Source organism: Acanthisitta chloris, unplaced genomic scaffold, assembly GCF_000695815.1.
Source record: "Acanthisitta chloris isolate BGI_N310 unplaced genomic scaffold, ASM69581v1 scaffold13848, whole genome shotgun sequence".
NCBI classification, from domain to species: domain Eukaryota; kingdom Metazoa; phylum Chordata; class Aves; order Passeriformes; family Acanthisittidae; genus Acanthisitta; species Acanthisitta chloris.
The window spans coordinates 13,729-31,055 of record NW_008688833.1 but is presented as its reverse complement, the minus strand read 5'-3'; the positions used below and the strand labels follow the sequence as shown (position 1 = coordinate 31,055).

The window sequence follows — 17,327 nt, the reverse complement described above, 5'->3', positions numbered from 1 at the left end:
AGGCAGTAGGTGCTTGGTATGTTTAAAGCAAAAGAATGACAAAAACTGGAGAATGCACAGGAATAGAGGTTTCCCACCCACAGTTTGTTTAAAAAAACAATGCTGGAAGGTCACCAGACTAGGAAGAGCAATTTTACTGCTGGGGAATAAACATCCTACTAGTATAATGTAGAGGTAAACAACAGGCTAGCTTTACGGTATTCAATAGCACCTGTTACACCCATTATTGGATATTGACTGCCTGAGACCTTTTCAGTCCTGGCAGGATGTTTGTTCACCTTCTTATGTGGTTAGGAAGAACTGAGCAAGGAAAGACCTGTCACCTTAGCTAGCTTAACGTGTTTGCTCTGTTTACAAGCTGAACGTCAGCTGCACTGCACGCGGTCACGGTGCTGACAGCCAATCTCATTGTGGTGCCAGTGTCAGTGAGAGGAAATTGTGTTCTGCAGGCACTGTTCTGACACTGAAAGGAGCTGTGCTGACCTTCGCCTGCTTGGACTGCATGGGGACACTGACACATCCACCGTATGAAGTATGGAGGGACCCACACAGTGCTGATGACGGTGAAAAAACAAGGAAAAGGAAACTTGTCATGCATTCCCCTTCCTCCTCCCAGGATATGGGTGATCATCAATTTGCAGTCATTTGTTCAGAAAAACAAGCCAAAGTCTTCTCATTGCCTTCCCAAACATGTCTTTATGTCCACAACATCACCGAAACGTCCTTTTTATTGCGAGCAGATGTGGTCACCCTCTGTAACAGCGTCTGTCTGGCGTGCTTTTGTGCCAATGGGCACATCATGACACTGAGGTACTTATCTAACTAATCTCGTGGCAAAACTAAGCAAAGAGGTGGCACAGTGCTGTCACACCCCACTTGTGTTTGCTCCAGAGTGCCTGATGCTCTGCATGAACTCCCTGGCGGGTGCATTCCCTGCCTTGCTGCAGCCATACCTGTTCCTGGGCTGTCTCCACATGGGGAGTTAAGGCAGGTGCTCAGCAAAGGAATCTCCTTTTTGTCATAATAATCCTCTGCCCATGACTATCGATGGCTGATGATTTTTTAACTATCCTAAAAGAAAACCCTGATAATTTTGCAGATTAGGGTGGGTCAGGTATAGAGGAGTATAGAACTTGGCCATAGAAAGGGTTTATCCTGTGTGAAGTAGCAAGTCCCAGTCCTGCTGTTCCTGAAGACTTTCTGTTCAGAGCACCTGGTTTCCCTTCCTTGTCACCTCCCTCGGGACGCTGACTGTGCAGTAGCACTGTAGTTGTACCCTCACCTTGCTGCATCCCCTTTCCCTGGACAGGCCATTTAAATTTTGGAAAGTGCTGTCCAAAACTGCAACCCGTGAGAAACTGGAGGACAGCAACGGCGATGCCGGAGGCTTTGTCCACAGGGTGGAAGGAGGGCCCTGCTGTGCCATTCCCTGCAGGTGCCTGTGCAGTAACTGTCTTACCCTGCAAACTGCCCAGCCACGTGGCACAAGCCATACCATGCCATATGCACATCCCAAACCCAGACAGTAGCATGAGCCTTAGGGTCACTGAGGCAAGGCAGCTGAAACTCCTCCATGCAAGTGAACAAAAGTATGATGAGAAGACAGCATGTTTATAACAATTTTTCAGCTTAGAGCTGCACTTTAACTGTTCCAGCTACGAAAAGAATAAACGTTGGTTTAAAATGCAGCCACAGAGCAGGTGTACCATGTGTGGCAGCTGGTGACTAACCTGGGAATCTGCTTCTCCTCAGCTTGCCCAGCCTTCGCCCACTGCTGGACATGAACTATCTGCCTGTAACAGACATGAGGATAGCACGGACCTTTTGTTTCACTAACGAAGGGCAGGCTTTGTATCTCAGCTCTCCCACAGAGATCCAGCGCCTGACGTACAGCCAGGAGATGTGTGACAACCTGCAGGTAGGGCTCAAACCCTTACTTTGGTGCTTCTGTGTGGGAGGGCTGGTGGCCTGACTCCTCTGGTGTAAATTGCCACGTGTCTACTGCTTGACTGTAGCATTTGAAGTGAAGGCTGTGCTGCAGGAGCTTGCTCTGACTGAAGGATGCCCAAGCAACACAGAGAGGTTGGCACCTCTGTCATTTGGGGCATGTACTGGCACCTGCACCTGTGCAAAAAGTCTCTACAATGTTATATTTAGGCTCTCTGAGTTTGTTGGGGTTTTTTTACAATGAAAACGTCATTTACCGAAGGCAAGAAATTGTGAGAGATTACAGGGAGAAACATGAGTAATAAAAAGGAAAAATAAAAGAGGGGGAATAAGTTCTAGGTTATATAATTCGCAGTGAACTAGGATAGAAATATAAAATAAATGGTCCTGCCAGCACTCATTATGCCCTAGGGAATAACGTGTGCTGAGCTGCTCAACTTGAGACAGACAGTGCTGTGATGCAAGTCTGAAAAAGCACTGTGAGGAGTGAGCAAGGCACACACCTCTTGTCCATCAGAGTAGAGATTATTCTGCAGGAACCAGTTTCAAAATAATCGGAAGGTTTGATGGATGTACCTCAGACTATGGACCTACCCCAAGAGGCTGCGAGAAGCCAGATTTATTTTATTTTTTAATTAGCCTTAATGGCATCATACAACAACCAAAGAAAGGGAAGCACAGCCCTTGCTTCTTTGTTGTACTGGACTATGACTGCTTTTATCTTGGCTTTTATGCAAAAAAAGGTTTGCACAGACATTATATGTGTACAAAAAGCAGATGACCCAGTATCACCTGCTACCTAGGAAAACAAAGCCAGGCTGTGTGAGATCCTCCACTTAGGCTCCAAGGGCTGCAGTAATTTTTCTCTCCAGAGCAGGTGACTGTGCAGAGGAGCAGTAAGTGTGAGTCACAGCACTGTCCTAGCACTCAGCCTCTCCCAGGAGCAAGTACTTGGTGCAGCACAACAGCTGTATCTGCCTGCTGAGGATTGGGGGAGCAAACAGAGCTGAGCAACAGGGCAGCAACTGCTCCCAGTACACACTGCCTCACTGGGTTCAAACACAGTGGGGCTGCTCACTTTCTTTATCAGTTTTATTCCAGAGAATTGGCTTTTCCTGGGACTGCTGCACATAAATCTGAGACTGAGATTTGTTTGGGTTGACTGCTCCAACATGTGGTGCCATGACAGTGCCTTCAGCAGACGTGCTTATTTTGCATTGCTGATGGCACACTGGGGTGGGGGAAGGTTGTATGGAAGGAAATGGATTTTGTTAAAAAAAACCCAACAACAAACAAACCAACTGGAAGGAAATGGATTTTGTTAAAAAAACCCCAACAACAAACAAACCAAACAAACAAAAAAACCTATATTTAAAAAACAACTACCAAAAATCACTCAAACAACAAACCACCAAACTCTGAACTGCTAGCAAGCACTGAACTCAGGTATGCTATAAAAAGGAAGCAGAGTGACTGTCTAGCTTGCCTGGGTAATCACTAAAGCAAAACACATCATACACAACAAATTGTTTATTCAATTATAGTGTTGCCTCTGCTGTTTCTTAGCAAAATGTGATCTTATCAGTGGTATTTTCATTCTGTATTACTTAAAATTTTTTCCCCTCTGGTAATGAACTTGGGACTGGGCAGTGACAAGCCAAATCTCTTCAAAAGCATGAGTGAATCTAGTTAGCCCAAGCATTTGCCTGTCAGGAAACACAAATATTAAGTAAACCATATCATTCACACAACAGACTCTTTTAAAACTGCTTGTTTAGACCCAATGCACATGGCCTGTTAATGCAAAGAAAAAAAAACACCTAGAACTGCTTTCACCTCACTAATTTTTTACTTGGACTTTTTTCTGGCTGTGATAGGACATGCTTGGGGATTTGTTTACTCCTGTGGAAACACCAGAAGCCCAAAACAGAGGCTTTCTCAAAGGACTTTTTGGAGGAAGTGGACAAGCTTTTGACAGAGAGGAGCTTTGTGAGTAATTTATTAGTTTTGTTTTTTCTGGCAGAAATTAATTTGTGGGATCCCCTGCCCCACCTAGGAATGGAGTAGCACACAAGATTCAGATCACAGATAAAAAGAGAAAGTTGACATGGTGAAGGAGGAGGAGGGTCCTTGGTTGCCTTTCCGTAATTTCTTCACCTTGGCAGTTTCTTTTGAGCCATTGAGTGGGGACACACAACTGCACTGTAGATGTGCTGGTGGACTGAGCAAAGTCATCCGCACGTGCCATCTGCCCATCAAATGGCATCACTGCTGCAAGGCTGCAGCTTGAGGTTGAGAAGCACTGACAGAGCCACAGCCAGAAGCTCATTCGTGCCTGTCTGTCTGTCCATGTCTCATTTGCAGTTGGCGAGGCCACAGCAGGAAAAGCCTCTCGCAGTCTCGCCCAGCACATCCCTGGATCAGGTGGAATTGAAGGGGTGAGAGGAGCTGCAGGAGGAGTCATTGGGGACTTGACTCGTGCACGCATTGCCCTTGACGAGAGAGGACAGAAGCTGGGAGAGCTGGATGAAAGGACTGCGAGCATGATGGCGAGCGCGGAGGCATTTTCCAAACATGCACATGAGGTAAGGACCCTAGCACCACGTACCCTGATCTAGGAACCACCAACCTACAACCTTTGCTTCCCTTTGGGAAAGTCACCTACAGTTCTCTCCCTTCACCCAGTCATGTTGGCAGTGTGCTCATGTTAACTGACATGCCATTCTTCCTGCTGCCAAACAATGAGAAATCCAAAAATAAACTTCCCTTCCTTTCATGTTTCCATAAGTGAGCATCCATTGTTAGCCTCTGAATTTAGAACATGGCACTGCTCATCTTGCCTTTCCACTAATTCATTGTGATTTGTTTTTTTAAGCCACTTAATGCAGCACATCTATGCAGTAGGGCAGAAAACAGGTAGGTGGATGTGTATATAGGAACCTTTACAGATCTTACTGGGAAGAGGAGGAGAACTTCTCTGGTACAACACTGTGGTACAGATATATAGAATAGAGCTTGCCTGGAATAGACAACTTCTGTGCTTGGAGCTGGAAATGGAAAAGCTCTTCCATCCCACGCTGTTAAGACTGGGAATCAACTAAAGTCATTTTTCCTGAAGATAAAACAACATTAAAGAATAGTTCCCAAAATGCACATTTTTAATTTAATGTACATCACATCTATGGACAAGACTTATGTTTTCATTGGCTTTTGTAGGTGTGAGGCAAAAATATGTGAAGGGATGTGCCCTGAAATGAAAAAGTTTATATGTTCAGGGCATGTCTACTCTGCTCCATAGATAAGCTTCTTCCTACAGGATTAAAATGCAAGCTCCTGGTTATTGCCACACTTCTAGTTTTTGAAGTAGTTAAAGCTCCTCAGGAAAAATCTTCCAATGAACAGCAATGCAGGTGAGGTTTTTTGAATGTAGTAACTATGAAATTAAATACAAGATGTTAGTGGACTCAAGACCTGATGACACTGTTAGTGAAGTATTACATTACTCTTCCTTTTCAAATTCTGAGGTTGGTGACAGTCTATGGGCCTAGGTCAGGTGTGGTACCTCTGATGCAGGACACTGTTTTATTGTCATCTGTTTGTTTCCCACTTCTGTAGGTGATGCTGAAATACAAGGACAAAAAGTGGTACCAGTTTTAGACTTTCAAAAAAGCTGCTTGTGGCTTTATTAAGAACACTGTTCAGGGAAGCAACATTCATTCCCAAATCTACCAGTCACTGGCCAGAGACAGTTTTTTTTCTCCTAGAAGATGTTTTCCTGTTACTATTATTGGATTCATCACAGTGGACATCAAGGAGAAATTTTACAGACCGTGGGATGGAAACTGGAATCACGAGGGTCTTACTCCAAGAGCTGGCTCGTGCGGTGGCCAATTCTTTTCCAAAAGGAACTCAACCATCACTGTGGCATGTAGTTTTTCAGAAGCTGTAGGTATGAACTGTGGGGAGTGCATCTGGTTAAAAATATTCTGTACAAACTCGAATGTTAATGCACTTATAAAACTTTGCATGACTAATTGCCATCTTAAAAAAAAAAAGAGAAAAAGAAAGCATGTTGTGACTGAAGAAAAATGGGATTTATTTCTATTCTGAGCAAAAAAAAAAAAATTACTTAAATGGCAAAAATCTTTATTTTTTAAAAGTGACATTATAAAAAGCCAGTACATTTCAAGCATGTTTGCTACCCTTCTCCACATAAAAATGAGTTGAGCTGCATTTTCTTATCTGCTATTTATTTCCCTTGAAAAACCATGCTTCAAATCAGTGCTCTTTAACTCCCACCAGAAGTACAAATAAATTCAAAATCCTATGCCCAAAATTCACAGATTTTACAGGTAGCTGGACAGGCACTATCTGAAATGTCAGTAAAACAGGAGAGTAGATGGTTTATTTGCAATTCAGAGCACATGACGTTATCCATATCTGTACTTTCTAAAATGTGCTCTAGACTCATCCCAGTTGTCCTTGGAAGGTGGGCATGGCATTTTTCATCCCCATGGAGTCAGTATCACTTGGTTGCCTTATTTCTCAGTAGCAGGAATAGAAAATCAGCTTTGGAAACTGCTTCTACAAGTTAGGAAAGGCAAGAGGGGAAACTGCAGTCATGTCAAATTCTGCTCTCAGAGGCTGCTCAGCAGCTTGCAGAGCAGTGATGCTTCTTACGTGCTCAGTTAAAAATTTATGAAGGGACCTGCACAGTAACTCCCAAAAATCTGTGATAGATCAGAGCAGCAAGACTAAACCATGGGCCAGGGAAGGAGCATGGGGAACCGTTGTCAACATACATATATAACATATATATAAAATGACACCATGGGTGAGTGGCAATTGATTCTCTGCTCACACTGCTAAAAGTAATTTGCTTCTGCTTCAAAGTGGCTTGTTTGGTTTCTACAGTGAATTCTGCAGAAAACTCTGCAACCTGCAGCTACAGAAGAGAGCAGTAAGTAGAACCTAGTGCCTGTCCATGTGAATAGATTCCTAGTCCATAAGAATGCTCCACAGTAGCCTATAGGATCCTCACTGCCACACAGTCAGAAATTTTTCCAAGATTGGCTTGGAAACAAGGCACTGAAGGCTTGTTTTCATGTGCCTGGACATAGTTTCAAATAAGAAAAAGAAAGTGAGGAGAAGCTGGAAAAAAGGCATTTAAAATTTTTCTTTACAAGAAAGAGTGACATCCTCTGTCCCTTCAAGGAATCCTGGTGGACTCTGATGCAGACAGGCACCATCCCCCTCCTAACTAGACCGTAACGTCACTGGTGTTTGTATCATCGTAGTGTTTAGATGATCTTTCTCAAAGATGGCTTTCCCATGTCCTTCCTTTTCCTACAAATGGAGCCCAGGAAATTGTACCATCCAGAAGTCTGGCCTCACTATCATCCCACTGCACAAGTTAAAGGGTTGGAAAAGATCTGAGGTGTTAAGTTTTAATTCACATTGTAGCACAACAGAATTCACGATTTACAGGATTTTTACATTTCTCCATAGGCAAAATCAAAATGATGGTCCTGACAGGTCTAGCTCAACTGGGAATGGGACTCAACAAGTTCCTCTCTGTCACAGGAGAAACTGCTCTGTATTGTGAGAACAGTTGAAACTTGTTGGGAAGAGGTCAAAGCCTATGTTTCTGCTGACAGCTAAGGAACTGAAGTTGTCCATGACCAGGAGTTCTCTATGCATGTATGTTTAAGGAAATGCCAAACTCACTACTCTGATGCCAACAGGAACTGGATTGGGGAATCCCTTCCAGTGGTTGGGTAGCAGAACTGGCCACTTGTGTCTGTGAGGAAGCACTGCTCAAACCAGGCATCTAGAGTGAGAAATACACGAAAACAACATTATAGCAACTTGATATTCTGTTTAAACATACACTGGCCCTGTGCTCTGGCCTATAAACTAAACACACTAGTCTCTGGGCAACAAAATCATTTGGGGCAGTATTCACACCCTCCAGCAGCCAGCTTACTTTCCAGCTCTTCTTCTCCCTGCCTTCTCTGCTTTTACAGAGAAGCTGCACAGCCTTCATCCTGCCAAGGCCGCCCCACCGGCGTTAGTTCCGTACCCAGCTCTATGCTTGTTGCCACAGAGCCGGTGCAGATGGGAAGGCAAGCACCACTCCAGCGTGGAGTTTGCATGCCCACAGGCTGCAGGGCCAGTTCCCACCCTGAGCTGGTGCATTGCAGTCAGCATGGCAGCAAGCAGCTGGGCAGGTGGTGGCAGGTGGTGCTCGGGCAGCCATCAGGTCACTTCAACAACAAGGATGCTGCCAGTTCAGCCTGAGGTTTCAGCTGTACTTCACGTGGGTGGCTAATATTGCCAAGCTCCCCATTACCTTGTTTTCAGTGGAAATGGCATCAGGCTGGAGCTAGAGCCTGCTTGCTCATTTGAGAATCACATGAAAATTTAAGAGCAACTTTTAACTGCTAATCACTGCAGCACACCCAGAGAGAAAAGTGTCTTGAACAAGTCTTTTACACAATGCCTGACTGACTCTGGCTGCCAACAGTCTCTAGCTTAACACTGGGGTAAAAAATAACCTGCCAGTAGATTTCCATTTGCATTTTTATGCAACAGAGAAATGAGAATTTAGCAGCCCTCAAACTTACAGTTTTTAATACTAAACTTTTAAGCAACTTTTCTCTAGTACTCCCCATCAGGTCACAGCTGTATCTTGCTTTCCACTCTTGCATATTTTACATATTTCCAGACAGTTACCAATTACTCTTTCTGTTAAGTTCACCACTTGTGACTATAATTATCAATTTTCTTGTAGTCTGTAGAGATCTAAAAAGTTGTATATGTTTGTATATAGAACATTCTATATATATAATATATATATGTAATGTATATGTTGTATAAGTTTGTTAGTGCACACTGTTAAATGCTTTCTATCAAGATTTACCATGTATGTGGAAAAAACCCCATCACTTAAAAACTTCAATGAGGGAGGAAAAAATCTTGCCTGGTTGATTTATTGTGAAATGAGGGGGAGTGTGGGATTTTTGCAAGGCTTGACCTGAACACTTCTAAATGCTGTCAGTGAAAGGCACGAAGCTGCAGCATTCGAGCAAGGAGCACAGCATCAACTGTAAGAAAGACTGTAAGACTGGGACTGGCTGTAAGGAAATCGAGGACACTGGCTGTCACTGGATGTTCAAATCTTTCTGTGCTTTCACCTTTCCCACTAAGACAGCACCACCTCAAGCAAAATCCTAAGCTTAGATGTGTCTTCGACATCGCAATCCTCAGCTACAACAGACCAGAATGGCTGGAAATATTCAATTTGAAATGCTGTTTGTTCATTTGGATACCTTATTCCTGCACATTCCTCTTTCCAGGAGCTCTGTCATGACCACATCCAAAACCAGACACACAGAAATTCCAACAGCACACACACATTTGGGTTTGACCAGATGCATTTACTCTTATGTCTAGAGCTGTAGATAGGCAGAGAAAATACATTAAAATAGAGAATTTATACATCTGCAAAGTTGGCAAGTCTTCAGTGAAGTACGAGCTATTTTATTTATTTTAAAAAACAAATTAAATCCATTCTTAGAGCTTTAACTTAAGTCTTAAATATTGAATTAAAAGACATGATAAAGAAATTTTGAGAATCAGGTTTTGTTTTGTATAATTACCTCTTTTCTAAATTTTTTTACATTTCAACGATATACATCGATTAGACATTCCCCACGGAACCAGAACACAGATTGTTACACAAATATTTAGCAGAAATACTCTATTTACTGCACTCAATGTACAAAATTCTCTCATAAAACCTCCTCGAAACAGTTTACATATTCCTTTTCCAGAAGCCCTTTCACACCATAGTGTGTGTAATGAAGATGGGCATACAAACGTTTTTTCAGGATAGGATTTAAGAAGTGAAGAACCCACTAGAGCTTGGGAGCTGTATTCAAGTTCAAGCCTCCTCAGTCATCAACCGTGTGCATTGTAACACAGGCAAAACCCCAGATTTTGGTTAATTGCGCCCCTTAAACACCCTGGGCCATGCCCCCATACATCCTTTTCCATAGCCTAAAGGTGAATTCAAGCACAGCATATTTCAGTCTTGAATGTTTTATTGCCTTGGTATGGTCTCAGTAAGAACACACTCTCTCTCATTAAGGAACTGCGTGTGGCCATTTGTAGTCAACTCTTCATCTTAGGTGTATAAGCAATAGTCACGTAACTGAGTGTTTCCATTCATGTGTTTTGTTTTGTGACTAAATCAACCAATCAAACATTGTACTTTTTTAAGTAGCAACAAATATTCAGATTCAGTGTCAAGGAAATGTGGACTGAATATGTGTGGGGTTTGTTAACAAGTCATTACCTGTCTCTCAGAACGAAGGCTAATCTGGGGTGAAGCACACATTCCTGCGCTAACCATGTCCTGTTTCCACAGGTATCCTAAATCAGCGTCAAAAAAGGAAAACTAAGGCATCTTTAACTGAGGCTGTTTCGAGTCCCCAGTAACAACCAAAAAAAAAAAAAAAAAAAGAGGGAGAGAAAATAAAGGAAAGAATTGATATTAGTTGGTGTAGATCTCTTTTCTTTCAACCTCTACTCCTAGATTCTTTATAGTACCTGAAAGATGCATGATATGTGTCAAGCCTTTGGATGGAGTTTACACTACTCAGTCATTCAGGAATACAAAAACATGCAGCCAGGGTTGTTGCTGGGTGGGGATGGCCACCTCCCTTCCTCCAGCAGCAAGGATAAAACCCATACCCCAGCTAATGTTCCAATGCTTATGTCAGCTCACACAGTGCTCATAACTGCAATACTGGCCCCCAGGAATATTACCAACCTTGCACCCTTGCACATCCCAGCCAACCAAGAGCACCCTCCACATCACTTCCACTGCAGGTTAAAAGCAGTCGCGTGCAAACTGAGCTCTCAGAAGGGCAGGAGAGAGCTTGTTTAAGGGCACATCCCAACAGCATGTTTGAGTTGCTCTGCCACAGAGGCTTAAAATGTCAGCCAGAGGTACTGAGCTTCCACCTCCCTCTTTTTAGCTATGTATTTGCAGGAAAATCTCTACAACTCTCTTGATGAAACACAAATAACATAGGAGAAAGGCAAAAGGACCAAACCGGATCAGATTACATGTCATTATTGGTCAGCTGCCTCTCACCACTTCCAGCAGGCAGGGAGAGAAGGAAAGCTGTAGCAGAAAGATCAAGGTAAAACAAGCTTGTGGTCTGCATGTGAGGAAAAAGACCAAGAGGCTGTAGCAAACATCAAAGGCATGAGTTCCTGCTACTGAGGCTGGTCAAGTTCTGCCCTACACCAGTCATCAGCTGAATCAAAATTTGAGTCATTTTGACAAGAAAGCAGATAAGAAGCAAACAGCACAGAGCTGCTCAGCAGCCCAAGGGGACAGGCTCTCCCTGTGAGGAGCTGGGTCATGCAAGTTCACATGATGTGAAGACAAGGAGCTCCCGGTGACCACAGCTATTTGTCAGGACTGGATCCCAACCCAATTTCTTTTGGCAGACAGACACCCACCTGCTGGTGCAGAAGCCAGGCAAGGGCAGCGCAGGGCACAAGGCAGGACTGGGCTGCAGTAGCAATCCTGTGTACACCAAGTGACAAGGCTGCAAAGAGTTCTAGCAAACAGAACTCCTACCACTTCTGCAACATTCATCTGTCCTGGCCTCAGGCTGCATCAGCTAACAGGAGACTGGAGTGGACTCTGAAGAGAGAGACACACACACAAACCAGCTGAGGAACAGAGACCCAATGCTATCAGATGTATCCCATCCTGTCCACAAGGAGACAGACTGTAACCCACACTTTGGTTATCAGGTCCTGAACTAGAAAAATACCCAGTTTCCATGTAAACACAGGCCTCAGCCCATCAGAGGTGGGCAAAGAGAGGCCCATAGACAAAAATAGGTAAGTAATAGCACTTAGTGCCATGGTCTAGTAATGATGGTAGGGTTGGACTTGATGATCTTTGAGGTCTCTTCCAACCTGGTTGATTCTATGATTCTATGTTTCTAATGTGAGCAGCCAGACTCCTTCTAGCGCCTTCAGAAAATAACACATACCCTTTTCTGCACAGTTCTGGGCAGTGCCTCTGCTTACCTGTCCTGCCCTGACCCTCTTCTGCTTCCACTGCTCAGTCTCACTTAAAGTCTAATCAGAATTAAGGAATGCAAATAGCAGCAATCAGGCAACAGCCAGTCCTAATAACACGACTCAAATGCCGCAGCTGCCTCGCTCACAGAGCAGTGGCTACCTTTTATCTTCTCATTTGCTCCAAATTACTGCTTAATTAAAATGAACTCATTGTGTTTGCTAGGCAAAATAGTTTAGGTGTGTGTCAGTCCCCTTATCGATTAGCATTAGCCCTGTCTAGAGAGCTTGTTTGGAACTATGCGTGAGATCCATCCTTTGGAAATTCTGAAGATAGTATGGGGGAGGAAAATATTGTAACGTGCCAAAGAACAAGCAACCCAAATCACAGCAGCTCCAGTGAGGCCTGAAATACAGCACAGGTGTGTCACTGCATGACACCCAGGGACAGGAAACCATCAGGCCATGTGAATTGATAATGAGTCCAACCCAGCATCTTCACAGGCAGAGCACACAAATGGTCAGGCACCAGGGTGCCAAGGCTCAGACCTGCTAATAACAAAAGCTGTAATCAGCTAAGGGAAAAAACAACATATCAACCGAACGCTGTGGATAAAGAGCTCAGGTGACAGATGTCACAGAAAACCACGGCCTGGCACAGGCAGGAAGAAAACAAAAAATCTCAGCGTAAAGTGCAACACAGAATGGGAAAGAAGACCAAGTTGGTGCTGAGGGCAGTCAAGGCATCCTCACCTGTGGGAAAGAAGACCAAGTTGGTGCTGAGAAGGGCAGTCAAGGCATCCTTACCTCAGGCTCTGACTCCATACCACATGTCCCTTTTGCTGCACAACAGGCAGGTGGTGGATCAGAGTCTGGGGTGCAGCCTTTTGTGCACAGGCCCTATTAACAGCTTTGAAAAGTCACTGTGTTCTTCAGACCTCGGTGCTGGGTACTTCTGATGTCGGGAAAATGGCCACGCCAGCAGCGCCGCATTTGAAGTTAACAAGCTCAAGCCCGTGCTCAGGCTATTGAAAGCCAAGTATGCATCCCCTCAGATCAGGCTATAAAGGCAACTTCAAAAGTACACTGCTTAAAAAGGATCCAGCAGAAGTTCAGAAATGAAAGAATAATTAGGGGCTTGAAAATTTCTCACAGGAGGCAAGAATGGAAAGATGGAGATTGATTACATCAGGGAGGAACTGCAGAAGAAAGACATGATACAATAATTAGAGCATAAGGAAGATGATGGGAGGCACTTGTCCTCCCTTTCTTGTAACATACAAGGGCTACTGGATGAAAATAACAGAATTCAAGGTCAGGCATTGCATGAAGCTTCAACAAAAACAGCTGAACTTGTATAACCATCACAGCTGTCTGGAAGGGAAATGAAAACATGTGACATGAGATTTAGCCAGACCAGAAGGTATTAGTGGGGAAAGTAATGCCAAATAGTGGCAGATTAATTCCCTGCAAGCTCATTCCTTGCCCCCTCTTTTGAAGAATCTGATCCCAGCAGCTGACTTGAGTCAGGCTCAGGTCAGCTCAACTTAACAAGCTCAGCTTAACAAGCTCAAACTCCCAGAAAAACTTTGCCTGATCATGGGGTTGGAGTCAAAGACACTGAGGCAAAGCCTGGGGCCAATCTGAGCAGTTTTTAGCAGGGCTACCCAGAGGCAGGGTGTGAGGCTTCCCTCAGAGACAGAGCTCTGAACAAAGAGCCACAGGTCACCTACCACCAAGCAGCAAATCTTCTAGAACACACCAGACCACAAACAACAGCCAGGCTGCCACCTCAACCACCAGTATTTTATTTCTTCACAAAAACATGAATTGCTGTTAAGTTTTTAACCAATAAATTGAGTTTCGCTCTTTAAGAAGAAATGTTTTTACTGGTGATTTTGTATTAACTCTGAGTCCAAAACATATCCCTCTTGAGGCCAGTTTGCAAGGCAGCAGTGGGATGAATTACAGCAGTCAGTCACCAAAAGGCTTTCTCTGAAGTCAGAGGCTAACCAAGCACTGGTTCCACTTGCTGTGAATGCTGCACAGCTGCTCAGTGAGACATCCAGCCAGCTGTAAAGCCACTTCAGCACCTGAGTATCATCAGCAGAATCCAGTATGAGATAATCCTGGCAGAGGCCTGTAAAATTCTACATCGAGTGCAATCAAAACGACTTTTTTTTTCTGTCCTAGACACAATTACACACAAGAACAGCCAAATTATCTCTGTGCCTTGTTTTAATAAAATAATCCATCTCATTTCATACGTAATAAATTCATTAGGCTTTGGGTTTTTGTACAAGATCAAACTTATTTTAACAGAATTCATTTAAATACCATGCTTTTAGCAATTCAGCATTTCAGTTCTGTAAACATGCCTCCCTGAGCTGCCTGACCTGCAGGGTTTGGCTTGGTGAGTTCATACCAGCTTCTACCACGTGTTTCGGGAGGCAGATGCCCATGACACCTGTAGAAATACTTAGGCTTTGGGTTTTTGTACAAGATCAAACTTATTTTAACAGAATTCATTTAAATACCATGCTTTTAGCAATTCAGCATTTCAGTTCTGTAAACATGCCTCCCTGAGCTGCCTGACCTGCAGGGTTTGGCTTGGTGAGTTCATACCAGCTTCTACCACGTGTTTCGGGAGGCAGATGCCCATGACACCTGTAGAAATACGACAGGATCACCAGCTTCTACCACGTGTTTCGGGAGGTAGATGCCCATGACACCCGTAGAAATATGACACAGGAGGATCACCCTGCCAGCAGGTGATTGCAGGCCTTGTCCATAGTGCCTTCTGCCTCACCATGCACAAGGAAGCCACATTGCATGTCACAGCTCCAGGTCCTGCAGGTCTCCCCAGCTAGGTCCAATTTTCACTTTAACGTTCAGTTTTACCGAGAGCTGGATGGCGTTTTCCATCTCGTGCTTCACAATCTGAGCGACCTACAAGAACACATCAAGCATCAGACTCACATGTGACTTCAGTGTCCTGTTTTCCTGTCAATAGCTAGGGCAGGCAGACACACACCTGGAATCCTCTCCTGCATTTATTTGCAGTGACTACCCATGTGAATGCAAATGAACAGTTTAACCCTGATTAGTGTTTATGAATGGAGAAACAGCATAAAGCCAGAGTGGAGTCTTATCACAGAGTTGTGACTGGTTCTGCACTGTTTAACATTGCCTAGAAAAGAGGCAAGATGAATTTTCTCTTAAACACTTGAAAGTCCTGCGGTCTCCTCTTTCACCCAGCTGCATAACTCTAAGTGTTTCATGGAGTCTGTTCCGAAAACTTCAATGTGCTGAAAGCAAGACACAGAACAAATAGACCAGAAGCAAAGAACAGGGGCTCCTCCACATTGTGCCAGCTCTAGAGGCTCTCTGTGAAGCACAAACTATAAATCTCTGGGAAAGCAGATCATATTCAATGCAGATGCTAGAAATACTGCCCTCACTATTTTATTGAGGCAACTCCTGACCTCTGGTAAACAGCTGAGGTAACTGTTCTATGCCCTCCAGAAGTACTCCTAAGAAACCACTAATTTCAGTACACAGTTAAGGAACCAGAAAACTATTTGGTTTGTAAGAGACTGGATTTTATTTCCTGACTGTAAATACCTGCCCTGGATAAAGGAACTCTCTTTCCTATTCCAAGACCCATGCAGAATCCAGCCTGTCCTGGATTGCTTATTTGAGTGAGTCTTTCAATCCACACCTGTTCCAAGAACCTTTCCACAGCAAAGTGAAAAAAGGCTTTGAAGTTATGGTGGTTCCTCATCTCAGCTAGAAGCCACTGTGTCAGCAGAGGAACTATTCAAGCTTTCTGACCCTTCCATGCTTTTTCGTAATTTCCTCACAGGTACCCACTGTAGAAATTCCTCCGTAGTTTTTGCTGGGGAATAGAGGAGGGGATTTGAGGAGATCAGAGCACAAGAGTTTACAACAGCATTATGAACTAGGGGGAGATTTGTCTTCCAAACCCCTATGCCTTTACATACTGCATTTCAAAGTGATCTTGATAACCTAGAAAAATGCTTTGAAATAGGATGTAACTCAGCACAGACGAGTACAGAGTAGAAAGAAGCAGGGTAGGGAATTAGGACAGAAATAATCTACTGTTCAAAAATAGGATGAAAAATAACTGCCTGGGCAGGAAAAAAATGGGGTTATCAGAGATTAAAAACTGAACAGGGCTTAAGCAAGGCACACTGCTGTGACAAAGCAGGCAAATTAAATGCTGGAACATAGAAAACGTTGCTTGCATGACACACAGATCGATTTTTCATTCCATTCAAACCACTCCAGCCTTGATCACGATTGGGGCCCAGTATGACAAAAGAAACATGAACCATCCAGGAGATTCTCTGGGAATGGTCACAGGTACAGCACACAGCACCAGCAAAGAACATCAGATTAGAGCTGCTGCACCTAGAAGGAACAGCAGCTGTGCTGCAGGGGAGACATGAAAACTTGCTGTTCTGAGCAACTGCCCAGAAAATCTATAGACAGAAATATATCTGAAGGAAGTTAGAAAAGCTGGTAATAATTGCCCCTAAAGTTGAGGTCGTTAATGAAAAAAAATAGAATACAATCAATAATAAGCAAATCCACTCATTTGGCTCCAGTTCTTCTGGGGACATCATGATAACCCGGAGTCAGTATCTAAAGATGTAAAAGCCTTTACCCAGGGGACTTCAGTTTTCTGCAGGAAGAATATTAGGAGCCTATTCATCTCTCTGTTTTTGAGATGAAGCAGCAGATGTCTGAACAAAACTGGCAAAATGAGCAAAAGCTGGAGTTGAGATTAAATAGAAAAAATATTAAACCTTTTATTCTTATTTAAATTTATATATATATATACACTCAGGCCAGTCAGTACTGCTGAAAGCTCTCTCAGGCTAGGAGCTAATGCTTGCCATTTGGGAAATAACCTTCTGTCATTAAAGATGTGCCTGTGCAGAAATGGAAGAAAGATATCCCCAAGATATGGAAGCACAGCCTGGGAACATTGCTGTGTTTGTGCTCAGGACTCAGGAAACACTGAGCTGCCAACATACGGCTAAAGGAGTTGCACTGAAAGCTGTCACAGACACCTCTGTGCCCAGGCACAGAAGTGCCTTCAGGGTGGAAGAGCACACACCCAGACACATATGCACATGAAAGGCACTCAAGTTCACACAGTACATTTCTTATACCTACCAAGGCTGTCAAGCAGCATCATAACACTCCTACCAAGAAGACAGGTCAGTTAGGGAATGAGGAAG

The 17,327-nt window shown here is 43.8% G+C and overlaps 2 protein-coding genes across 2 annotated transcripts in view; one reads left to right on the top strand and one right to left on the bottom strand.

Annotated features, from left to right (window-relative positions):
* Positions 1-5,990, top strand: part of STXBP5L (syntaxin binding protein 5-like) — a gene marked incomplete at its 5' end in the record, with an annotated part of 122,650 nt that extends 116,660 nt beyond the window's left edge. The window contains 5 exons of the mRNA XM_009081193.1: positions 450-810; positions 1,753-1,918; positions 3,825-3,936; positions 4,312-4,532; positions 5,563-5,990. Coding sequence (XP_009079441.1) covers positions 450-810; positions 1,753-1,918; positions 3,825-3,936; positions 4,312-4,532; positions 5,563-5,604 — 902 coding nt within the window. The remainder of the gene's footprint in view (positions 1-449; positions 811-1,752; positions 1,919-3,824; positions 3,937-4,311; positions 4,533-5,562) is intronic.
* An 8,902-nt stretch (positions 5,991-14,892) lies between these two features.
* LOC103808410 (DNA polymerase theta-like) overlaps positions 14,893-17,327 on the bottom strand; it is a gene marked incomplete at its 5' end in the record, with an annotated part of 14,956 nt that continues 12,521 nt past the window's right edge. Inside the window, one exon of the mRNA XM_009081192.1 lies at positions 14,893-15,006. Coding sequence (XP_009079440.1) covers positions 14,893-15,006 — 114 coding nt within the window. The remainder of the gene's footprint in view (positions 15,007-17,327) is intronic.